Here is a 27,269-nt window from a genome sequence, read left to right as displayed (position 1 = left end):
CACAAGGATAGCCCAACCACACACCCTGGTAAACACAGACAGTCTCACTAGCCTCGTACATAGAGCTATGAATACATTACCCTAGAACTCCTCAGTCTGGATGTGGAGCCCATCAGTTTTGAATTGTCAGAAGAAAGGCGTGCCCTTTGAACTCATTCATTTCTTTGAAAAAATTTCCGAAGCATGCATACAACATGTCTGGAACCTGCTAACACTTTTGACACTATTCCCATGCAGGTATCAATGACAAACTTGCAAATATGAATATAAATCCTTATGTAGTACAGTGTGTGACACCTGTGCCCTTGCCCAGCAATCATGGAGCCTCAATCCTCACCACTCACACCAGTGAGGGGCATCTCATAGGTTCATAGGTTGATACTAGGTTATCAGCCCTAGGGCCTATACAAGTCTAGCCATAACAATTCCCTGGATATTTCTTCCCACACTATTTACTTCCCTGGACCCCTGTCTAGCAGGGCAACTGACGTGATCCCCGGGGTGAATTTCCTATCTCCCATCCAATCATCAAGGTTCCTTTTGAAGACGGCCAAAGAGGTGCTCTGCTTGACATGTATGGGCAGTCTATTCCAGAGTATGGGGAGTCTCTGGGTCAGGAACCTATCTCTCCAGCATATTTTGTTTATTGTGATGACAAGATTTAGATCCCCGGAGCGTGTGGCTCTGAGGGATTGGGATTTCTTTAAGTGGAGCATGTCCAACAGCTCTGGGTTTGACATGGCCTTGTATGTTAAGCAGAGATCGCCTCGGAGTAGACGATATGCGACAGTGTATAACTGGAGTTTTTTAAGGCAGTCAGCATAGGGCATATGCTTTAGGCCTGTGATTCTTTTAGTGAGGTATTTCTGTGGCCTTTCCAGTTGTTGCAGATGTCTTGAGAGGTACATACCAAACGGGGTGTTGTATTCTAGAATGGGTCTAATGAGGGATGAGTACAGTGGGACAATGACCTCCTTTTTTCTGGATGAAAAGCCCTTTGTGATGAGGTGTGCCACATAGAATGATTTCCTGACTGTTGTGGCGATGTGGTTATTGAAGGTGAGACCACTGTCCACCTGTGTCCCTAAGTCTCTTATCACACTTTCGGTGTTTAGTGTACTGCCACCTATGTAATAATTCATGGGTACATGTTTTTTCCCAAAGGGGATAACTATACATTTCTTGGCATTGAGCTTGAGCCCATGTCTCTGGCACCAAGCATCTGTTTCTGTAAGGCCCTTTTGTAGAGTATCCACATCATTTGGGGATTCAGTAATGGCTCCCAGTTTGCAGTCATCTGCGAACTTTGTTACCCAGAGTCCCTTAGTGTTGGCCTGTACTTCAGAGAAGTAGATGCTAAACAAGAGAGGTCCCAGGACTGAACCCTGAGGTACTCACCTTTCACTTGTCTGGAGCTGGATTTGGAGTCAGCTACTTTTAGAGTCTGGGTTCTGTTCTGTCAGTAAGCCAGTTGGCAACCCATCGAGTTACGTAGGGATTAATGCCCAGCTTAGTAAGTTTATCTATGATTCCAGAGTGGGGGATGGGGTCAAAGGCCTTGGCGAGGTCCAGATAGGCTGTGTGGGCTGCCTTACCCTCGTCCACAGCTCTGGAGACTGATTCAAAGAAGTCAATAAGGTTCAGAAGACAAGATCGGCCCTTCACAAACCCAAACTGGGTGGGGTCCAGTGTTTTAAGGTTGCCAATGTCTTTGTTTATAAGTTCCATGATAATACATTCCATGGCCTTGCAGATCAGGCTCATCGGACTCATGGGATGGTAGTTCCCAGGATCCAAGGTGGATCCCCCCTTGTAGAGTGGGATAACTGTAGCTGTGCACCACTCAGTGGGCACGACAGGGTCATGTCCACACAAGTTCCCATGCTATGAATGACCCAGTGCTCTAAGAACACCTTTATTACAATAAAACTAGTTGTAAACCTGTACTAGCACATCAACAATACCAGATGGCATGACACGTAACTTACCCAATGCATTCCACGTTTGTAGAATAGGTTGATGCATTTCACATTTGTAGAATAGGTTGATGCATTCCACGTTTGTAGAATAGGTTAATGCATTCCACATTTGTAGAATAGGTTAATGCAATCCACATTTGTAGAATAGGTTGACTTTACATATCAAGCCCAATACTTCTCATGCAACCTTTAAAATCAGTTTAGAAAACTATAAGAATTCAGGACAAAATTAATTTCATTCCTTATACCTCCTTACCCTCCCTTCTTCATTTACTTTCTTACTTTTATCAAATTGTCTTCCCTGACTTCAAGCACACCATAAGCCTGTTTTTCCTACAATTTGTATTGTAATTCCTGTATGTATTAGACTAATGTACCTGTAATTTCTCTACAAACTGTCTAAAATTTCTCTAAGTATTAAATGATTGTCATATAATTTGTATCGGTTCTTACAAGTTCATAGATTACCACTAAACTAAATGCCATTTTGGGCCATTTTAAGCCTAGCCAATTACCCCAGGTGAGAATGAAACCCTGCACATTGTGGCACAGTTTCATAATTTCATAGGTGTTTACTAGGCTAATGACCACAGGGGCCTTTTTAAGCCTAGCCATGCATCCCAAATCTCTGACAAGTTCTGATATGCTTGATAAGTGTAAGCATGGGCCTTGGAGATGAACCATTTACAGGTTACCTGTTTGCATTAGAGACATAGGTGCCAATCCAGGGATGAAAAGTGTTGTTAAGGTAAACACCTTAACCACTATAACAACCGCCTTCACATAACAAATGTTTTTACATTATCACTAATTTGTTATAATTAGTTAAACTACAGATATTTTTGTTTTATTTTTGAAGATTGTAAAATTATTGCTCTTAAAAGGTTTTGTAGTAATTTGGAACTTTTCTCCCCAGGCTTCCACTGAAAATGGGCTTCTACCTAGTCAGATTTTCCCAGTAATCAAATATGTATAAGTAAATAAAACCAACAAATCTTTCTTTTGAAAGTGAGTTGTTTGCTTCTCCCAAAAGAAAAGCAAACATTCTTTTCTGCCAGTCCTTTGTAGATGTAACCAGAGTTTTATTTTTCTGACCATACTGTAAGAAGAAGAAGACTGTATCTACCAGCGGGGAAAACTAATAGCTGGAGTCTGGGTATGTTATATACTGCCTGGTTAACATACAAAAAAAAAAAACAAACAAACAAACAAACAAAAAATGTATTAGTTAGGTCAGTTGTAGTTCATAATACATTTTTTCAGACAGTTTAGGTCTAAACCATTTACTCACAAATCATTTTCATACCCAAATTTGTCTCAGCCACAGCTGTAGTAAACAATCTCATTAAATGACAAAGACATTCACAAGTGGTGATCTGTAAATGTGTGCAAACTGGTCCCTGTACAACACAAACACAAGCTATTGGCACATAATTTGAGCTTGCATCTACCATCACCAGCAGTTCATAGGTTCATAGGTTCATAGATTAGTACTAAGCTAACTGCCCTTGCGAGCCATTTTAAGCCTAGCCAGTTATCCCTTGTGAGACTCAAACCCTGCACCTTGTGTTTGTAAGGCAAACACCTTAACCATTAGGCCACCCTCCCACAAAAAGGCAGTGAAGGAGGTGGGGAATTCACAGCTGGGTTTCTGTGAAGGTACTAAATGCCTTTATCAACCCTCATCCGTCTCGTTATGAAAGCCTTGCTACTAAATATTTAATTTATTTATGTGTGTGCATGTATGTATGTATATATGCATGTATGTATGTATTTATTTATTGAAACTAGAATGTAATTTCAGTAATAAACCGTAAAGGTCCAATACACATGCCCGTAGTTACATTTCATCCCTTCTGGATTTGAGGGAGCACATGTAATTTGTTCCCAAACCTTTGTCCCATCCCTCACAAATTTGGAAATGATTTTGCATTGATAGCAGTACTAAGCATATCTAATATGGAGGCTTTTCCCTAATTATTTTTGCCCCAACTCTGGAGGTAAAAGTTGAAAGATATGACACATACATGCACACACAAGACACAGTGCGCTAGCACTTATATAGGTATTTACCACGTTAGAATTGTAGGCCACTTTCCCTTTTTTTCAGGCACAAACTTGTTACAGAACAAAAATGATGTTTATTACAGTTGTTTGCAAAACCTGTTTACAAATAAAAAGATGAGCAAGTACACACACTCATAAATAACAATTATCTCCATCATAGAGCATGTCATAAATGAATATCCCTAATTCTAAAATCCCTGCCCCACCTCCCTAACCCTAAAGCCTCAGTTGTTTCTTATACCTACATTCCACTTCCCCTTCCATTCCAGATCACTCCCTAAACCTAAATTCCCTTACACCTCCTGCTTACTGTGGCTCATTAAACCTAAAATTCTCACCCCCTCCCTAGCCCTAATCTTCTTATCACTGCCTAAATCTAAAATTCCCTTTCCTCTCCCTAAACCTAAAATCCCCACCCCAACCCTAAAGTCCCCATTGTTCCATAAAAGGTAAAATCCCTGTCCCCTCCATAACCCTAACATTTATATTGCTCCCTAAAATCCATGTCCCACTCCATAACACTGTAGTCTACACAGCACTCACTGTTCCCCTGCCTAGACCTATAACCACCCCATTTCTCTTCCCTTACCTACGTGCTCCATGACAAGCACTTGCTTTATCTGTTTCCTATGAAGTGAGCAAATGGTGCAACAGCTGTGTTGCTAAACTCACATTCAGTTATGAGCAAATGATCAGATGGGTTTACAGACATATGAGTCCCTGTCTGCATGTTTCTGACATCCAAGCAGCAGCAACACCCACTACACCAAACTTAGAAGGAGAACCACTTCATATGCTCTGAACAAAGTGAAGAGAAATTGGCCACAATACAGAATGGCACTATCATGGGCTACAGTAACATCATATAAGGCTTTACTACTATTATGAATTACTGCTATTATTGTGAAATGCGTGGCAATACGAATGTGATGATAGGTGTTTTTTTAGTTGCAGCTTCACCACGAAACGTAGTAGAGGGAATAGTGGTACAAGATAGTGAAATGACAACATTTTGAACTTCAAAGCCTAAACAAAATGGTTTAGACCAGAAAGATCTGGCACTGGTCCCAAGGGTCCTTCTGGTTTAAAAACCAGAACAGTTATTGAATAATAACCTTTGCTTGGAAGTTTGAAAGCATATGACCTCTTGAGACAGCATTCTGTGTATAATGGGAATTAACAGATAAGTCTGGTTCACTGGCAAGGGGGATTCCAATTGGAAGGATGGGGGGTTCCCACTGAAGTATTAAATCACCTTTGGATTGCCTTCAGAACCCAACTCTCTGAGACAATCTGATTCTAGCAAGGAGGATGGGGGGGTGTTGGAAACAGAAGGTGTCCAGGGTTGGGGGAGCTGAACAGAGCAGGTAATTATGCTGACTGAGAGGAATGCTCTTTACTTTCAGAGGCATTTCCCTTCTTTAATGAGCCTCTTTCCCATTTCTAAAATCTTATGACTAATACTTAAAATTGTTTGTTAGAAAACGGAACTGAATAGTAGGAAAAATATTATTTGCTGTGAAAAAGGAGGGTAGAAAAATCTGAGTTAGCCCGAGAATTAGTTTTGCCATAAGTACCTCTGCTGCACAGAGACCAAATACACCAAACAGAAGTGTCTTTATTTCTGAGAATGTAAAATCTCAGATTAAACATCAGGAACATTTTGAGAGTGAAGCCAAGCAAATTTCCTCAAAAGTGATCTTGATGCAGTATATCTGGAGGAAGAATCACAGCATCATAAGTACAATTTAAAATATCCTTAGTCACTGGAGAGATGGAGATCACAGAAGCATTTAATGAATTCTTTAACACAGAAGAAGGAAGGTTAGCCATAAACTTATCCACATTCCAAAAAGACAAGAAAAAACTTCAATATATGAACTTGACAGTTTAAAATCCTGAAAGTTAAAGAATACATTTATGTTCACCATATCGATCACTGCTGCAGTAGCCTTAGCTGTATGGGTGATATCTTGCAGAGGATATAAGAGATGGCCAGCTTCCAAAGCTTCAGGGTACCTTCTATGAGCCCAAACCATCAGTCAGATTCAACTGAGTTGAGTAAAAAGAGAGGTTTGGGCACCAAGCCCTTCAGAGGTTTCCTGCCACTGAACAGCGAGCTCTTCAGAGACTTACGAGAATCAATGATCAGCTTGTGCTGTTTCTTTGCTGGACAGATAAGTTTCCTTTGGGGAGAAAAATCCTCCATTTAAGAAAACTGTTTATTAATACAGCCCTGTTCAGAAAAATTATCTTAACGTTATGAGTTTGTGTTTTAACTTACTGTAACTAAAACCCATTTTTATGTGGAAAAAAATGTGTTTATTTTAGTTTGTGAGTCTGGCAAGGTTTTAAAGACCTATCTATTGAAATGTCAGCACTTTAAATGCTGAACGCCAACAAGCTGAAAAAACAGAGAGACTGAAAACAGGAGAAGAGCAAATTTCAAAAATCACTCTTTCCCTTAAAACTTATTTTTGCAGTGGGGGGGGGGAGGCAAGTCTCACTGCAGCACCCAAATCCATGAACTTATATATACCAAGTCCAAGCTTGCCATACCTCAGAGAAAAGGGAATATACTGAGAAATGGCATCTCTGACTTAATATACGTCTGTTCTTTTGGCCATTCAGTCTCCAATTTTCAGGACTTGCTCGGCTGGGTCCAGACTTTTCAAATGGTTAACATTTTTAAGTGCTTTTTACTTTGTTTTTGGTGTGGAAAAAGTGCATTTTAAAGACTTAAGCTTTTGCTGCTTGTTTTCATCTTGAACATGGAACAAACTTGAAGTCCCACAGTCAGTCTTTCTTCCAGTCACAAAAAGAAAAAGCTAAGCAAACAGCCTTTGAGACCACAGCAGGCTAGCAATTTCCTCAGCTGTAAGTGGGTGAATCTACAGTGGCCCTTAGCTGTACCTCAGACCACTCATCTTTTAGCACACACACACACACACACACACACACACACACACACACACATATATATATATATATATATATATATATATGTATATGGTTCCCCTTCACAATCTCGAATTACTGAATGCTCGAAAATTCAGTAACTCGAAACTGTAAAGTCGAACCAACAAAAATCCCAAAGCCCACAAACACGAAAACAAAAAACCTGAACATACAGAACACATACACCGCACAACACGCACACCATACAACCCACATCACATCACATAACCTACAAGCCCTACACTACATGCATGCTGGGAGGCAAGCCCCCCTGCACCCCCACACCCCCATACTTATATATTCTAACTCCGAGATCACACTAATACACAAAATAATTTTAAACTGCCTCGCACACACACATACACACACACTGACACACACACACACACACACACACACACACACACACACACACACACACACACACACACACACACACACACACACACACACATCCAACACTCACACTCATACTCCCACCTCCCTACCCTAACCCACACGCACAACTTACAAAACACTTACATACACTCACTTACCTTCACTTCCGTAAAACATCCCGACTCACACACTTCCCGTCCCGTAGCTGACATGCATAAGCGCAAATTCAAGATATTTGAATTTGTGCTTATGCAGATTCGCACTTATGGGTTTTCGACTTTACAATCTCGAGTTACTAAATTTCGAGCAGTCAGTAATTTGAGATTGTGAAATATATATATATATATAGAGGCACGCACACATATATACACATGCACACACGCATACATGCTTGCGCACGAGCACGCACACACACACACACACACACACACACACACACACACAAAGTTCAGTGCTGATATTCACATTCCTAGACCACTCTTCATGATGGCTGTACTGAAAAGTAAGTGCCAGCAGTTTTATTCTGCAGGCATCGTAGCAAACAGTTGCTATAGTTTATACCTACCTTCACAGAGAGCTACAATGCTCATATTTTAGTTTAAAAAAAAGTTTTGTTTTTACTTTTAAACTGCAGGAAGTTGTAGCAAACAGTTGCTACAATTTAGACCACACACAGAGCGCTACAGCTCAGATGTTTGACTGCAAATGCAATTCTGGCTTTTAAAAGCCAGTATTACATTAATGAGTGATCGGTATTGACTGATCGCATCCTCCAACACTTTGTGCCTGAGACTGTTGCTCATACCTTTCCACTGTCCAGATTTTCACAGAATTCCATATGTTTGCTTCATATTTTTGGTCCGTTCCTCATAAATTTTGTGATTTTTCTGGCAAATCACAGAGGACTGAACTCACTAAATAATAACATATATTTGAGTTTCAGATTTCATATCCTTCAGAAAAATGCACACTAACACAAATGTTGTATTCTAGCAACTTTCTAAACTTATAAGAGCAATATTTAAAATCTGTCTCTATATTTGAGCAGTTGCCCCACCTTATTGTATGCTTTCGCCAGACAGAAGAACTGTCCCTGCAGATCGGCATTACTTTCTCTCCTTAATATTTTGGGTATGCTCTGAGTTAGCAGCAGGTGTAGATTTGGAGTCTTGGCTCTTTTAATGGCTACCCTAAAGCACTTACGTGGGCTGCACTAACACATTGCAACAGCACAAACATTTAGTACCTGTATACATTATTAAAAAAATATTAAAATAAAAGTCTAGTATCTAACAGCTACAGTCCTCTACTAAAATACGTAGAAACTAGCGCAACGGTCATGTAGTTTACACAGGGAAAACAAACCTGCAGTGGGAATAAGATACCTAAAATCATATGTGGGCAGGGACTGACTGTCATGTCACAAAATGGGAGGATGTTAACAAGGCGGTTTGTCAACATTTATGTTTTAGTCCGAGGCAAATGATTCTATTTAGAATTGGTAGAGTGTCCCTTTTAAGGTTGGAAAACTATATTTCCTTGGTTCTAGGTTTCATTGTCTTATTACTAGCAGAGGAGATATTGTCTGGATTTGATCAATACATTTCAGAATGTTGAAGCAGCCATAGTTCATTGGCCTTGGAGGATATTGTGGAACCCATAGATATAATAACTTTGGATTTGTTTGTAAAATATGTTTGTTTGTTGGTGGAAGTCATGGTTGACTTGGCTTTTGTTGTTATCTTTAAACAATTAATATTCAAGAAGATTAGCATTATTAATATTATTTTAACAGCAATGTTTGGAATGCATTGTTTTACCTTCCATTATTGTAATATTGCTTTTAGCCTAGTCAGTTTAGCAAACGCAAATGTATTACTTAATTTTTTGTTGTTGAAATTGGATTTCATATCATAATAACATTGTTTCATATTCTGGTTTTGTAAAGTGCTTTGGAAATAAGCACCAGAATGAACTTGTCATAGCCTTCCTCATCTGTCTCTTCACATTCTAATTTCTGTATATTACCTCTTCTGCCTAAATCCTTTGCCTTCTTCCGACTTAGGTTTGGACAAGAGATGTTTGTTACAAGCCCTGTCCATATTCATATTTAGCTAACTATAAGGCATATAATTTGTATCTTCTCAAATGAATGAGTGATTTATAATTCAGTATATCAGTATAACTCAGTACTGGCATAACCAGTCAGGAGGAGAAGGAAACCACACTCACTACAATTCCAGTCTGACATAGACCTACCACGACAGCAAACTAAACACATAATCACACAAAAACATACTCGGAGGTTCTAAATAAAGATCTGCTGAAGCAGCAGAGACCTCCAAAGCAGACACCCAAGCAACCGCTACCCCAAAACAAAACACGTGCAACACATATCTCACAAACCCAGTGTGCCGAACAGTCACAGCCCTTAAGACTAAACAACACACCTGATACACTTGTAATAGGTGACTCTATCGTCAGGCACACTGACATCCCGCTCACCAGGCTGAACAAGGAGAGGGTCACAGTGAGCAGCCTGTCGGGCGCTAGGATCCACCACATAACACAAGCACTCAGGTCACTCCAAGGCAAGTACAAATATGACTCAGTCATTGTCCATGCTGGTGTGAATGACCTGAGACGTACCTCCCTGGACTACATGAAAAGAGACATAAAGGAGCTCTCTGAGCATGTAGTCCAGGCCGGTATGACCCTGACCTTGAGTAGAATCTTACCCTCACCAAGAATGATGCCACAATATGAAGACAAGATGATCAATTTCAACAATTGGCTTAAGTACTGGTGCCATTCAAAGGGGATCCAATGCCTGTCAGCTTGGGATGATATGCTCGACAAGCCACGATGCTTCGCTAGGGACGGCTTGCACCTGTCACCCCTGGGCTTTCGGATATTGGCAAAGGCTCTTGCTACCCCCATAGTGCCTTTTTTAGGCAAGGCTCAAAAGACAAACCCACCTACATAGGTATCACAAGGGATAAGAAACTAAGAGTAATGCTACCCAATGCCAGAAGTCTAAACCTCAAGATGCATGCACTCAAAACTCTCCTTAGCATGGAGAACATCGATATCTGTGCAGTAACAGAAACCTGATTCAGGGCTCCCGAGAGCACCCCAGCACTACCAGGTTATACCTCATACCATGCTTTTCGGCCCCAAAACTTGGACCGAACCACAAAAGAAGGGGGAGTATCGATATTCATCAAAGATACCCACACCTCCAGGTTGGTGGCAAAGCACGAAGCATCAGAGACTATCCATGTGCAACTAACAGTGGGTAAAACTGCCTTCCAGTTTATAGCCTGCTACAGACCACCCTCCCAAACCCAGGAACCCCACTTGACCTTCCTGACAACACTGGAAAATATGAAGGTCTCTCCAAACACCATTATATTGGGCGACTTCAATTACCCAAACATAGACTGGGAGCATTACTCTAGCTCCAACACCCTAGCCCAAAGGTTCCTAGAATTTATAAACTCAAATGCTATGGAACAACTTGTTACCACTCCAACAAGAGGGGAAAACATACTGGACCTGATCATCACCAACATGTGGACTCTATGCTCCAGACCAGAAGTGTATCCCTCACTGGTAAGATCAGACCATAAACTAATCTCACTGGATATTCACATCCCGACCCCACCCCCTGCCCAGAAAATCACAGTGAAAATCTCTCTAAAGCAAATTTCACACTCCTCAAAACTGAGGTGGAATCCTTCAAAGCCCCGGCCTGTGGAAAATATGGCCCAGACCGCAGAATCCTTTATAAACGCATTCTATGAACACCTTCAGGAATGCATGGATCATGCGATCCCAAATAAAACCAAGACCCAATCCTCCAAAGGCAGATGTCCTGTCTGGTGGACACCAGCCATAAACAAACTATACAATAGAAGGAGGAAGCTACTAAATGATAGAGCAAAATCCCAAAAAGGGAAGGCATCACTGATCAGCATTAGCAAAAAACTACGGGCACACATAAAATTGTCTAAGACCAGCTTCGAGAGAAAAATTGCACAGGACACTAAGGATAATCACAAGGCTTTCTTTAGTTATGTTAGGAACCTGGGTGGTAATTCCCAGATATGCTCAGAATTAGTCCAAAATGACAAAAAATACACCGAACCCACAGACATTGCCAACATCCTAGCTGACAGGTTCAGCGCAAACAACTTCTTCCCCCCCCCCACCAAAAGGGCAAATATCTATCCCAGCAGAGTGCTGCCCCCCTGACATCTCAGATGCTCAGGTAAGAAACGCCCTCTCCAAAGCAAAAAACACAGCATCAATGGGACCAGACGGTGTCCCAGGCTGCGTCCTACATGAACTCCAAGAAGAGCTAAACTCAAACATAAAACTACTGTTCAATCTCAGCCTTACTACAGGATATGTGCCCAAAGAGTGGCATACAGCAACAGTGGTCCCTCTCCATAAAGGTGGTGCCTCAACAGATCCTGGAAACTATCGCCCCATAAGCCTGACTAGCTTGGTCTGCAAAGCTATGGAAAGGATCATCATGGACCTCATAAATAAAGATATTGAGGACCTACAAACACTGGATCCTACCCAGTTCAGCTTTGTTAAGGGCAGATCCTGCCTCTTAAACCTGGTTGATTTCTTTGAAACAGTCACCAAGGCCATTGACGAGGGGAAGGTGGTCCACACAGCCTACCTGGACCTCGCAAAAGCCTTCGATACAATACCCCACTTGGGCATTATAGATAAGCTCACCAGCTTAAATATAAACCCCTATGTCACTAGATGAATTGCAAACTGGCTCAAGGACAGAACCCACATGGTTAGAATTGCTGGAGCCATGTCAGACTCCAAACCAGTTACAAGTGGTGTCCCACAAGGCTCAGTCCTGGGACCTCTCTTGTTCGGTATATATTTCTCAGAGGTACAGGCCAACACAGCAGGACTGTGGCTGACCAAGTTCACAGATAACTGCAAACTGGGCGCCATAATCGACTCTCCAGCCGACACAAGCATCCTCCAAAAGGGCCTCATAGAAACAGACAACTGGTGCCAGAGCCATGGCCTCAAGCTAAATGCCAAAAAGTGTATAGTCATCCCCTTTGGCAAAAACAAAGTGCTCACAAATTACCACATAGGTAGTAATCCATTAAGTACAGAAGAAGTAATTAGGGACCTGGGGACCCAAGTTGATAGCAATCTCTCATTTGACAACCACGTGGCCAAAGTGGTTAGAAAAACATTTTATATAGCCCACCTAATCATGAAGGGATTCACATCTAGATCAGGGGACGTCATCGTGCCTCTTTACTTATCCCTCATCAGGCCCATAATTGAGTACAATGCCCCTTTTGGGATGTACCTTACCAGACACCTGCAGCAACTGGAAAGACCCCAAAAGTACCTCACCAAGAGGATCAAAGGGCTCAAACAGATGCCATATACTGCCCGGTTAAAGAAACTCCAGCTCTACTCAGTGGCATACTGCCTGTTCAGAGGCGATCTGTGCCTGACGTATAAAGCCATGTCCAACCCGGAATTAATGGACATGCTGCACCTCAGAAAATCCAAATCTCATCGAGCTACGCTCGAGAGACTTGAACCTCAGCACTGAAATAAATAGGACATGCTGGAGGGACAGATTCATAACCCAGAGGCTACCCTCACTCTGGAATAAAATCCCAGTCCAGGTTAGGCAGAGTCCCTCATTGACTCTCTTCAAGAGGAATCTTGATGAGTGGATGGGAGATCGTAGGTTTACCCCGGGTATCACTTCTGTGTCACTGTTAGACAGAGGCACAGTATACTAACTTCGAAAAAGGGCATAGCAAAATAAATTTAGAATGGGTGGCGAAAGCCAAACACATTCTGGCTAGGCTTATAAATGCCCTAGGGCAGATAGCCTAGTATGAACCTATGAACCTAATTGAATATTTCTTATTAATACTATTGCTTGGCTGATTCTCCAGCTTGAGCTTTTAAGTTCAGAAAATACTGAATGTAAACCTGGACCCTTTCCCCTCCCAACTTCTTGGTCCATTTACTTGACTGTTTCTAAACTTTTGGACTTTTCTACTTCCATCCTAGCCCTGCAATCAACTCATATCTTTACAAACTTGCCAGATCTCTCCCACCCCACCCCATTTGCAGGCTTCTGCTTCTCCATCCTAAGAACAGAGGTGGCTAACTTCACGGCACCCATGCAAATGGAAAATAGTTCATGACCGCTGAATCATACAGCAATGCACTGTACGAACACGTACACAAATGCATGGATCTTGCCATACTGAATAGAACCAAGATACTCTCCTCAAAAAAAGGAAGCCAATCTAGTGGTCTCCTGCTGTAAACAAACTCTACAACAGAAGGAAGAAATTGATGCGGAATAAGGTGAAGTCCCAGGACTGGAAAAACTCCCTTATCAGCCACAACAAAAAGTTGAGATCCCTCATTAAATCCTCTAAAGCTAGCTTTGAAAACGGAATTTCAATAGATAGTAAAGACAACCACAAGGCCTTCTGTAGTTATGTAAAGAACCTCCACGGCAATACCTAGATTTGCTCTGAGCTACTGCACAATGGTACCTCCTATACCAAGCCAATAGATATCACCAATATACTGGCCGACAGATTCAGTGCCAACTCCCCCCCCTCAAAGGCCAATCACAATACCAGTAGATTGCCAAGCACCCAGTATTACTGCTGTACAGGTTAAAACAGCACTGTCCAAGGCCAAGAATACAGCCTGTATGGGACCTGACAATATCCCTGGCTGTGTTCTACATGAACTACAGAGTGAACTGGCACCTCACCTGTGCGCCCTGTTCAATCACATCATCACCTCAGGCTTTATCCCTACCGAATGGCACACTGTTATAGTCATCCCTCTTCACAAAGGAGGAATGACTACAGACCCTGGGAACTATCACCCCATTAGCCTGACAGGTCTGATATGCAAAGCTATGGAACACATCATCTTGGGCAAATAAACAAGGATATAGGGAATCTCCAAACTCTGGATCCCACACAGTTTGGTTTTGTGAAGGGTAGATCATGCCTCCTTAACTTGGTCGGCTTCTTTGAGTCCGTCACCAGAGCTGTGGTTGAAGGCAAGGTGATTTATACAGCCTACCTTGTTATGGCCAAGGCCTTTGATACCATTCCCTATTCAGGAATCATAGAAAAACTCACTAAGCTACCCACCAACCCCTATATCACTAGGTGGGTTGCAAACTGGCTCACAGATAGAACCCACAGTGTGAAAGTAGCTGACTCCATGTCAGACTGCCAACCAGTCACGAGTGGAGTCCCACAGGAATCGGTCCTGGGTCCCCTCCTGTTTGGTATCTACTTCTCAGAAGTCCAGTCCAACATGAAGGGACTCTGGCTGGCAAAGTTCACAGACGATTGCAAGTTGGGAGCCATTATTAACACCCCAAGGGATGTTGACATCCTACAGAAAGGCCTCACTGAGACCAACAACTGGTGTCAGAACCATGGCCTTAAACTCAATGCCTAAAAATATGTTGTCATCCCCTTTGGGAAAAACCCAGATCCCATGAATTACCACATCGATGGTAGTCCACTGAACACAGAAGGCGTTATAAGAGATCTGGGAACACAGGTTGATAGCAACCTCTCTTTTGACCACCACACTGCCACTGTGGTCAGAAAGTCCTTCTATGTGGCACATCTCATTACTACAGAATTTGCATCCAGGAAGAAAGAGGTCATTGTCTCCCTCTACTCTTCCCTCATTAGGCCAGTCATCAAGTACAATGCCCCATTTGGCATGTACCTCACTAGACAACTGCAACAACTGGAGAGGCTGCAAAAGTACCTCACAAAGAGGATCCTAGGCCTTAAACACTTGTCCTATATGGACAGACTCAAAAAACTCCACCTATTCTCTGTCTCATATCACCTACTTAAAGGTGATCTCTGCTTGACTTATAAAGCCATGTCTGACCCAGCTCTGTTAGAAATGCTACATCTAAAGAAATCCCAATCCCTATGCACCACACGCTCCAGAGACCTCAACCTCATTACTACAATCAACAGAACATGCTGGATGGACAGGCTCATAACACAGAGACTTCCCATGCTATGGAATAGATTTCCCATACATGTCAAACAGAGCACCTCACTGGTCCTCTTCAAGGGAAATCTTGATGAGTGGATGGGAAATAGAAAATTCACTCTGGGGATCACTCCAATGGCTCTACTTGACAGAAGAACTAGAAACTAAAGTCGGCTGGCATGATGCCAGGGTAATCCTCGGGGCTAGGCTTGTAAAGGCTCCAGGGCCATTAGCCTAGTACACACCTATGAACCTATGAACTAAAGGCCTAAAAACTGAAGAATGAAATCATGGCTGTCAGAACAGTAATCTTGCCGTAGCAGAGACCTGGCTTTCCCTTAACTCTCTTCACATTCTTTCCTTCTTAGAAATCTGGTTCAGGTATCATTTACTAATGTCTATTTCCAAAAGTATACGTGGAGTTCCAGGCAGAAGTGCTATCAAGTCCAAAAATCACCACAACTGAAGTTCTTTAAGAATAGATGCAAATCTGTAATTCAAGGAACAGTACTGCAAACGTTCGTACATATAAAAACTAGTTTATTCAAACACGTTAGCGCTTTCACCTACTGGCTTCTTCAGACGTACAAAAAACAATGCAACTGCGCTGATTAAATAGTCTCCCTATAAATCCTATTGGATAAGCCAGATAATACCTTTAAAAATATACTGACCCTAAAAATTGGATTAAAAATTGGATTAAAAATATGCAGTTGACAAAAAGCTAGAAACCCTATCAATACTATATAAATATATCTCCTATTAAATACATGTATGCATGTGAAGACAGATCAAACTGAACTATCTAAATACATAGAATATTATGCTGATGATTGTGGCTAGCTTTATAACATAAAAACACCATGACAACTAAATCATGTCTAACTGCATTACAGTATTAAAAATACATAAAGAACCACATACATAAGTATAAAACACGTCCACAGATTGCGCATAACCACTAATATGTAAATAAGAATGTATAAAAAGCACTATAAATATAAAAATATATAGATAGTGACGCTGAGCATTAATAAATAAATACTGGGACAACACATGCAATAATCTACCTGTACCTCTTATGAGTCACTAACAGTTCATGGGTTTCCTACATCTCTTCTTCCTGAGCACAGGTTTGATATTCACCCTTTCATTCAGACTGGGTGATCTATCAGATTTACACCTGATAATCCATTTCATTTCACATTCCAGGGTATAATTAATCAAATCCCCCCCTCTAGGGTTCTCAAATACTTCTTGCATAACAGAGAACATAAATGTGTGTGACGGACCAGCACTCTTGACATGCTTAGCTAGTGCGTTTGTTTCTGTGCCCATTCTAATGTGATATAGGTGTTCCCTAACTCGTTCTCTCAAGGGTCTGTTGGTTTTACCTATGTAATATGAATTGCATGCTGAACATCTAGCTAAGTATATCACATTCTTGCTTGTGCAATTCGTGCCTGTGTTGAACCTATAGATATAATTGCTGATGGGATGTACAAAGGTAGTATTAGTATCAATGGCTACGCATTGATTACATTTACCACAGGGGACCGTATTATATCCAATGACACGAGGCTTGACCTCTTTCCTCATTAACATCTTATAACACAGCATATTCCTTAAATTGGATTTATTCTTATAAACAATCTTGGGTTCAGGACCCACCAACTCAATAATCCGTTCGTCTAACCTAAGTACCTCCCAATGCCTAATCAATGAATCCTTAATACATAATGCATCTCTGGTATAAAATAGAGGGGCTCTCACAACTTCTGCTACTAGCCTATCATTACTAACCTCATTGTCAGATTGTTCAGAGAAATAGGGTTTAGCCACTGTATTTCTGAGATGATGGACATCGTTTAAGACATACTCAAACACTCTGTCACTATATCCTCTATCAAGGAACATAGTTCTAAGCCGACCTATCTCCTCAATATACCCTTCAGTGCTAGGATTCAGTCTAGATGCTCTCATTAATTGACTTTTCAAAATGTTATCAAAAACATACTTAGGATGCATACTCTGACGGTGTAACAGAGTATTCCTATAGCATGACTTCCTGTGAATGGAAGTATTAATCAACCCAGAGGGTAATCTAGTGATATTAACATCTAGGAAAGAAACAGAGTCCAGGGAGTAACATAATGTGAACTCCAAGAAATCAGTAGAATTATTAATTTCCTCGACAAACAATAACAAATGTTCAACATCACCATGCCATATAAAAAAGAGGTCATCCACAAACCTCTTATAGCAGCTAACCTTCTCTTTAAACCCATTAGTATGAAAGAGGAATTCCACCTCCCATTGTGCCATTATAATGTTGGCGTAGCTATTGGCACAAGGAGTGCCCATAGCTACGCCATCTTTTTGCAAGAACATCTCTTCTCCAAACATAAATACGTTGTTAGTCAGGATAGTTTCCATAAAAAGACACAACATATCAACCATACTATCAGTGTAAGAGGAGTGTGAATGTAAAAACTTCTGCATGTACAATATCCCTGTCTCATTGGGTATCTTCGTAAAAAGACTCACTACGTCTAGGGTCACTAGAACATATTCACAAGAGTCACTCACTAGTTTCAACTCATCATTTACTAATGTCTGCCCATTTTCCTGCTCACTGCCACGTTAAATGATTAACATCTTCATGCTTCGGGGCAAACGACACATGCAAGTTCAGTCACTCTAATGTAATCAATGATTTTACACAAAAATGGGGTTTTCGTGTTGCTCATCTTAAGTGATGCCACCTAAGTTCTCACTTGCTTTAGTTATTTGCCAGACTTAGATTTACCCCCCAGAGTAGCTTGATTATTAATCTTTTACCTGCTTCATGGTTTTAATCAAAGCTAACATGGCCCACATCTCTCTACAGTCCTGCCTTGCTTTTCTACCTCACTCAGCTAGTTTCCTCCCCCAACGCACCTAACCTTCATCATAAGAGTGATACCTTACTGGACATCTTATTTACCAAAATCCTTCACAGACACACTGACCTCATCACCCTCTCTAACTGCCTTAGGGATCATAACTTATCATTTCATGATGGGCTTTCAGAAGAAAGAAAACACCACCAACCGTTATCACAGGATGTTCCTTTTTAGAGACTAAAGACACTCCACTCACGTAATAACTTGATTCAGTTGACCACATTGATTGCTCTCCCATTTGTGACATAATCCATCCTAGTCAGATCCCTTTCCAGCTTTGTTAGCCCGTTCCCAGTATTCATAGATTATGTTGGAATAGTTGCTCATGGCTCACTTTTGAATCAAAGCCGAGTTCTTCCAACTTCACAAAAAGCTTCACCTTTACCCTTCCTCATCTGCCTCTTCACATTCTGCCCTTTCTGATGAAGAAGAGATACAGATCATGGCGTCAGTGAAAATTAACTTGTTTCTCACTGTCAAAATGTTCTGTGTTTCTAACATGAGGTAAAAAATGCTGTCACAAAATGCTAAATCTACTGACTTTAAGTATGAATAGCAACATTTGCTTGGGAATCCAAAGTCCTAGAGGGTAGTAGTTAAATCGTTTTTAAGCTCCTCTAAGCTCTGTTTACCTTACTGATTATTTATTTATTTTATTTATTTCCAGTTTGTTTGCCAGGATAGTCCATTAGGCCACGAAGAACCCGTTTTCAATGGAGTCCTGGGGAGAAAAGCTCCAGAATAATACAGAAAAAATAAAATCAAATAAAATAAAAGAATAAAACAGATACATAATAGTAAGACAAAGGATGCAGAGTACCAACAATAGAATAAAATACATATAATTGATACAATGAAAAGTTGTTAGAAGCAAAAATACATTTTTTTTTAATCCTTTGATTAAGGGTATTAATTCATCTTCAGTAAAATATACACTAACCATACAGGTACTGTTAAGGACGTTTTCTCTACCATCTATACACAGACTCCTGTGGATCGATCCACAACTCTATAACTGAGTGCCAATCAAAAAAAAATGGGCAAAATAACTTTTTGGTGTACATGGGAGGGGGTAAGTTTTTTGCAGTGTGGCAAGCATCTCCCATGTGGGGGAACATCCCCCACACCTCTGAAGTACATGCTGAAGGGTACATTGTGCTAGATGACTGGTCTGATGAGAGCCGAGTACAATGGTACAATGACCTCTTTGGACCTGGATGCTATGCCCTGACTAATAAGTTGTGCAACATTTAATGATTTTCTCACCACAGTAGTCATGTGCTGGTCAAAGGTCAAGTTACTGTCAACATGTGTTCCCAGATCCCTGACCACTTATTCTACTTTTTGGGGTGTATTATAAATGTGGTAATTTCCATGGGTGGACAACATTCCAAAAGGAACAATTATGCATTTTTTGCATTGAGTTTTAGTCCATGGCTCTAACACCAGTTGTTTCTTGCATCAGGACCTCTTGAAGGATATCTGTGTCTTTAGGAGATTAAATGATCACACCTAGTTTGTAATCATCTGCATACATTGTCAGCCAGAGGCCCTTGAAGTTTGCCTTAACTTTAGAGAAATCGATGTCACCAAGGAGAGGTCCCAGCACTAACCCCTATGGGACTCCACTAGTTACTGGCCTCTTTGTGGAGATGGATTCCCCTATCCTAACTTCTTACATCCTATCAGTGGTACATCTGGCAATCCATCTAGTAACACAGGGGTTTATGCATACATTTGTAAGTTTATCTACAATTCTTGAGTGAGGTATTGTATTGCATGCCTTGGCCAGGTCAAGTTAGGCACTGCGAAGTGTTTTGCCCTCATTCGTAACTTTAGTGACCTTCTCCAAGAAATCTGTTAGGTTAAGTAGTTATATCCTGCCTTTGGAAAAACTAAAATGGACAGGATCCAATGTCTGTAGGTTTCCAACATCATTGCTATCAGATCCATGATAATTCTTTCCACATCTTGCATACGAGACTAGTCAGATTTATAGAAGGCCAACCCTTATGTAGATGGATAACCATTAGAGTTCTCAATTCATTTGGCAGGAATCCTGCCTGGAGGTGATGTTTAAATAGAGATTCTAGCAAGCTTGACAGGTCATCTTTCATGCTATTCAGGAGGCATCCTGAGATATTATAATGGCTTATCAAAGCAGTGTTATTAGCCTTAGAGAGTGCCTTGAGGTCCAGCCCCAGTGATTATTGATGAATAAATGTTTGGGGTATATCCTGGGAGTTATATCCTGAGATGTAACTGGTAGTGATACTGATAGGAGGTAAAACTGGTGCTACTTTTATCAATCAGCAGATTTCTTATAGTTTCTGGCTCTATATAGGTGGCCCCATTCACCATTAGCTCAGAACATTGTTGGGTGTTGCCTTTAAGGTTCCAGACATAATTGAAGAAAGCTTTATGATTGTCCTTAGCTTGTGAGGCTATTTTTATGTCAGATATGATTATTATTAAATCCACAAGGCACACTGGAACACACACCAAGAAATCTCCAAAGGAACTCCAGGCAAGAGCCGAACTGAAGTCAAACTTGTTAAGCAACAATTTATTTCCACAAAGCTTTTCATTCAACTGATAGCCGAACTTCTTCAGACAAACAGAGCAAACAACACCACACCCATATATACATCTCCCTTTACAAACACATGTTAAAACTAATTAACATTTAAAGGGACTATACCATAAATAACAAGACTGCAAGTTAAAAATAAAAAACTTTTATACATGATCAATCAAATATTACCCACTAAATAAAAACCAGCATCCTCAAATGCTGGACATGGATATTTTTAACTTGCAGTCTTGTTATTTATGGTATAGTTATGGTCATTACCAACATGGGTGACCAGTGTTCCACACCAGAGGTCAATTCCTTGTTGGTCAGATCCGACCAGAAGCTAATCAGCCTAGACATCCACATCCCGCCCCCACCCCCCCAATTAGGGAAACCACTGTAAAAAATTTCTCCAAAGCCAACTTCATGCTATTTAAGATAGAAGTGGCAAACTTCACGACACCCATGCAGATGGACAATTGAGGTATGACTGTTGAATCCTACACAAATGCACTTTATAAGCACTTACACAAGTGCATGGATCATGCTATCCCTAACAGAACCAAGATGCTAACCTCCAAAAAAAGGAAGCCAATCTGGTGGTCCCCTGCCATAAACAAACTCTACAACAGATGAAACTGTTGCAAAAAAGAGTAAAATCCCATGATTGGAGGAACTCCCTGGTCAGACTCAGTAAGAAGCTGAGATCCCTCATAAAATCCTCCAAAGCTAGTTATGAAAACAAAATCACCACTGATTCTAAAGACAACCACAAAGTATTCTATAGCTATGTCAAGAATCTCAATGGCAACACTCAGATCTGCTCTGAGTTACAGCACAAAGGCACTAAATACACAGAACCAACTGATATTGCCAACATCCTGGTAGATAGGTTCAGTGCTAACTTTACCCCCCTCTCACCCCCTAAAGGGCACATCTTTATAACGGAAGAATGCAAAGTTCCTATAATCACAGCTGCACAGGTAAAAACCACACTCTCCAAAGCCAAGAGCACAGCATCCATGGGACCTGACAACATCCCAGGCTGCATTCTACAAGAACCACAGAACGAACTGGCACCCTACCTAAGTACTATGTTCAATCATAGCCTCACCTCAGGCCTTGTGCCCACTGAATGGTGCACAGCGACAGTTATCCCACTCCACAAAGGGTGAGCCACCATGGACCCCGGAAACTACCGCCCCATTAGCCTGATGAGCCTGGTCTGCAAGGCCGTGGAACGTATCATCATGGAACTTATAAACAAAGACATTGGTAATCTCCAAAATCTGGACCCCACCCAGTTCGACTTTGTAAAAGGCAGATCATATCTCCTAAACCTGATAGACTTGAAGCAGTCACCAAAGCCGTAGATGAGGGTAAGGTGGTTCACACAGTCTGTCTAGATCTCGCCAAGGCTTTCAACACCATCCCCCACTCTGGAATTATAGATAAACTCACTAAACTAGGTATAAATCCCTATGTCACAAGGTGGGTTGCCAAATGGCTCACTGACAGAACACACACTGTGAAAGTAGCAGACTCCAAATCCGACTTCAGACCAGTGACAAGTGGAGTACCACAGGGTTCAGTCCTGGGTCCTCTCCTGTTTGGTATCTACTTCTCTGAAGTACAGGCTAACACAGAAGGTCTTTGGCTAATGAAGTTTGCAGATGACTGCAAACTAGGAGCCATAATCGAAACTCCTAACAATGTGGACATCCCACAAAAGGGCCTCACTGAGACAGATGCCTGGTGTCAAAGCCATGGCCTCAAGCTCAATGCCAAAAAAGTGCGTTGTCATCCCCTTTGGTAAAAACTCTGTATCCATGAACTACCACATAGGTGGTAGTCTACTTAACACTGAAAGTATGATAAGAGACCTTGGGACACAGATGGACAGTAGTCTCTGCTTTGATAATCACATCACCACAGTAGTCAGGAAATCCTTCTACATGGCACACCTCATCACAAAAGGTTTCTCATCCAGGAAAAAAGAGGTCATTGTTCCTCTCTACTCATCACTCATTAGACCCATTATAGAGTACAACTCCCCTTTTGGTATGTACCTCACAACACATCTACAACAACTGGAAAGGCTGCAGAAATACCTCACAGAGAGAATTACTGGCCTCAAACAGATGCGCTATGCAGACCATCTCAAAAAACTCCAGCTTTATTCCAATGCATATCGCCTACTCAGAGGTGATCTCTGCCTAACATAGAAAGTTATGTCAAACCCAGAGCTGCTGGACATGCTCCACTTAAATAAATCCCAATCCCTCAGAGCTACATGTTCTAGGGACCTAAACCTTGTCACCATAATAAACAGAACATGCTGGAGGGATAGATTCCTGTCCCAGAGACTTCCCATACTCTGAAACAAGCTACCTATCTATATCAAGCAAAGCTTCTCATTAGCACTCTTCAAGAAAAATCTTGATGATTGGATGGGAACTAGGAAATTTATCCCGGGGATCACTTCTATGGCTCTGCTCGACAGGGGCACAGGAAAATAATTTTCTTGGGTGGTGAAAGCCAGGGTACCTTTTTGGCTAGGCTTATATAGGCCCTAGGGCCAATAGCCTAGTACCAACCTATGAACCTATGAACACAAGTGTGGGCCATGTATGGATCCTGGTTACTACAAAGCTATAAGTCTGACTAGTTTCATATCCAAAGCCTTGTAAAGAATTATCATGGAGTTGATAAATGATGACATAAGAAACTTTCATACACTGCTTCTAATCCAGTTTAGTTTTGTCAAGGGCAGGTCATGCCTACTCAACCTGGTAGACTTCTTAAAGAACGCCACTAAAGCAACAGACAAGGGCAAAATTGTGCATATTACCTACTTTGAGTTAGCCAAAGTATTTAACACAATACTCCACTCGGGCATTGTAGACAAATTCATGAAATTAGGTATAAACCCCTATGGCACCCACTGGATAGCCAGCTGGCTCACACATAGGACCCAAGAAGATACAATAGGGGAATCTACCACCACAAAGAGGGCAGTCACTAGTGGAGTCCCTTAGAGCACAGTGCTAGGGCCTCTCCTTTTTGGCATTTACTTTTCTGAAGTCAAGGCCAATGTCAAGGGCCTCTGGCTGACCAGATAATTACAGTCTAGGTGCAGTGATAGAATCCCCAGTGACACAAATACCCTCCAGGAAGGCCTGACATGGACTAATAACTGGTGGCAGATTCACAGTCTAAAACTCAATGCCAAGAAATGCAGAATAGTATCCTTTGTAAAAATGGCTGTCCCTGAAAAGTACCAAAATGGTAATACACCCCAACAGTAGTAGACCCTGTGGTAGGGGATTTGAGAACATAGGTAGACAATAACCTTGCCTTTATACATCATGTGGTCAAGGTAGTAAGGAAATCATTCTGTATTATGCAACTTACAAATATTGGCAGTAGTGCAAGTGTCACATGTCAGTGTATTTGGGCGAGGGGATATGGTACGTGACTGCTGCGGGGTTCCTATTCTAGTGAAGTTCTAAACTCAGGCTTGCCTGTTTTGAGGTATTTTAACCTCAGCCATAAAGTCAGTCACTAGATAGAAGAATCACTTTACTCCCCCTCGGGTGTTTAGAGTGTTTGGAACTTGTTACGATTTCATATCCTAGGAAACATTAAGTGTCTTAACGTAAGGGACACATGGCAAGGGCAGCCAGGCTTTGGATATTTTGCTTCAAGACATTGTTTTACTGATGATAATGAGGGTCCTGAAGCTGGTCAGTCTCATGTTAATTAAGGGTAGTTAATTAAGGGTAGTACCTCTCCCTTCTCTTGGGTTTGAGCTTATATTTTACTGTCATTAAATTTAATTTAGTGTCATGTTTGAATTAGCTGCCTGACTGAAACCCCTTTTTCCCTCTTTCTTGTAAACTTTTCTCGCATAGTTTTTAGTGAGACTTTACAAATTAAAAAAAATTGTTACCTGGTCACATCTCTTCTCCCTAGAAAAAGATGCACAAGGAAATGCATAATTCCTGAGCTTGTACAATATGCTTTCAAAGGTTGGTATATATGTCATGGCATAGCTTTAGTTATACCAGTCCTAAATGTGCCCAGACAATGGTAAACTGTGTATTGTAGGGGAAATCACTAGATATTTGTTTTAAAAAGTTGTTACTGAAATGAAAACATATACTTAATGTGTTACTTAAACTTTACTCCTGGATTGTATCTGCTGGGAGCACTTCTGCATGTATCTACCATACCTCTCTGAAAAGCTCGGGTGTGATGACAGTGGTGTCCCTATTGTTGCATGATATCCCCACTGTGGTGCATTGTATTATGTTAAATTTATAGCTCTGCCTCTATTATGGGTTTTGATCTGAACAGCAAGCTTTGCTGACAAGAAGCATTTGATGACCAGGCCATACTTCTGTATTTACTCAGGAGGTAGAGTGACATTCAAATTGTTGTTATTAGTTCATCTTTATATATGTTACTTTGACTTTTGTTATTGAGTCTATTACTATTTTACTTGTATTATTACATTTTCCTACTGTCACAGTATTTGCTAATAAATCTTTTTCCTTCCCCTCATACCAGGGCTCTAACACAAGCAATGGAAGTGGTTTCAGATACTTCTAAAAAGCACTTTGCAACATACATATTTATTGACTTGGAATCTACTGGCTTACCTGGAGACCAACCCAAAATAACAGAAATTTGTCTAATTGCTGTGAACAGGTATTGTTTAGAAAATATTGAATACACTGATGGCATTCCATCTAAACAGCCATGTTTCCCACGAGTGGTGGACAAATTGTGCATCTGCATTGATCCAAACAAACTCATCACACCAAATGTCAGCAAGATCACAGGTCTAACTAACAACATTTTACAGGGAAGTAAAAAGAAGCAATTCAGCAGTGACGTTGCACAGTTACTAAAGTCCTTCATTGAGCGTCAAGAGCAGCCTGTCTGCATGGTCGCTCATAATGGATACAATTATGACTTTCCACTTCTGAAGGTAGAGATGTCCTCCATTGGCTGCAATATCTTGGATGGTGTTTATTGTACAGATAGCTTAACAGGAATGAAGGCTCTAGATAAAGTTACCAGAGGCCAAATATCTGGAGGTTACAGCCTTTCTGACCTCTTCTTCCATTTTTATCAGAAGCACGCAGATAATGCTCATTCTGCAGATGGAGATGTGGTCACATTAATTATGATTTTTATGAAGAAAGCAGCTGATCTCACGGAGTGGATTGATGAGCACAGCACCCTTTTCTGTGACATCACACCCATGTACACCATCTCAGAATCACAGCCCTCTGGGTGCCCTGGGAGATTTCGCAACAATGATGAGGGCAATAAAGGGAAAGAGAGTTTTTCTGATAGTCCACAGGTTTCACTCTGCACTTCCTCACATAAGGCATCAGTTTAGATGTAACATCAGTAAACACGGGACCCAAGCAGCTTGTGCAAGAATGACAGATGCTAACATGCGAAGAGTGGGGAGGAGAGGATTTTGTATTCTATTGACAATCTCTGATCTGAAGTGCAGTGCTTGTCTCGGGCATCGGTGGATGTGGGGGGTGGTGACCTAGGAGGGGCAACAATTATACACTGGTGATAGAGGAGGTTATGATGAGAAAAAAATCTGAGAGGAACAGAATTAAAAGATGCAACAAATGAAGAAAATAACATTACTTTTACAGAATATGGCAAATTCTGAAACTTGGAAAGAATCTCATATTTTCAACATCTCCAACATACTTCAGTCATGTTTGCTGCCTGTAACAAAAATGAGCACCATAATACAGCCATAGTGTTTACACACACACACACACACACACACACACACACACACACACACACACACACACACACATGCACACACACACATGCACACATGCACACACACACTCGATGCACACAGGCACAGCTATATACACACAAATATACACTGACACACACACATGCATACATATATATGTGTATTCAGACATGTACACAAACACAGGTGTGCATGCCGGTACACAAAGACAAAGTTAAAATATGTTATCATACAGTATATCACTCAGTACATCACATAGGCTGTCACGCAGTATATCACACAGTGTATCACTCAGTATATCAAACAGTGTATCACTCAGTATATCACGCAGGCTGTTATGTAGTATATTGCACAGTGTACCATACAGTATATCACTCAGTACATCACATAGGCTGTCACACTGTATATTGCACAGGCTGTCACATACTATATCACTCAGTATATCACATAGGCTGTCACACAGTATATCACACAGTATATCA

General features: G+C 41.1%; 1 protein-coding gene across 1 annotated transcript in view; it reads left to right on the top strand.

Moving 5' to 3' along the window:
• The window catches only part of LOC122807822 (three prime repair exonuclease 2-like), a 191,037-nt gene extending 164,218 nt beyond the window's left edge, over positions 1-26,819 (top strand). The window contains exon 2 of the mRNA XM_044078912.1: positions 25,554-26,819. Coding sequence (XP_043934847.1) covers positions 25,570-26,394 — 825 coding nt within the window. The 5' untranslated portion in view covers positions 25,554-25,569 and the 3' untranslated portion in view covers positions 26,395-26,819. The remainder of the gene's footprint in view (positions 1-25,553) is intronic.
• The last annotated feature ends 450 nt before the right edge of the window (positions 26,820-27,269 follow it).

Source organism: Protopterus annectens, chromosome 7.part1, assembly GCF_019279795.1.
Source record: "Protopterus annectens isolate FY-2018-M chromosome 7.part1, PAN1.0, whole genome shotgun sequence".
In the NCBI taxonomy this organism is placed as follows: Eukaryota; Metazoa; Chordata; order Ceratodontiformes; family Protopteridae; genus Protopterus; species Protopterus annectens.
This window is presented reverse-complemented; position numbering and strand designations above follow the sequence as displayed.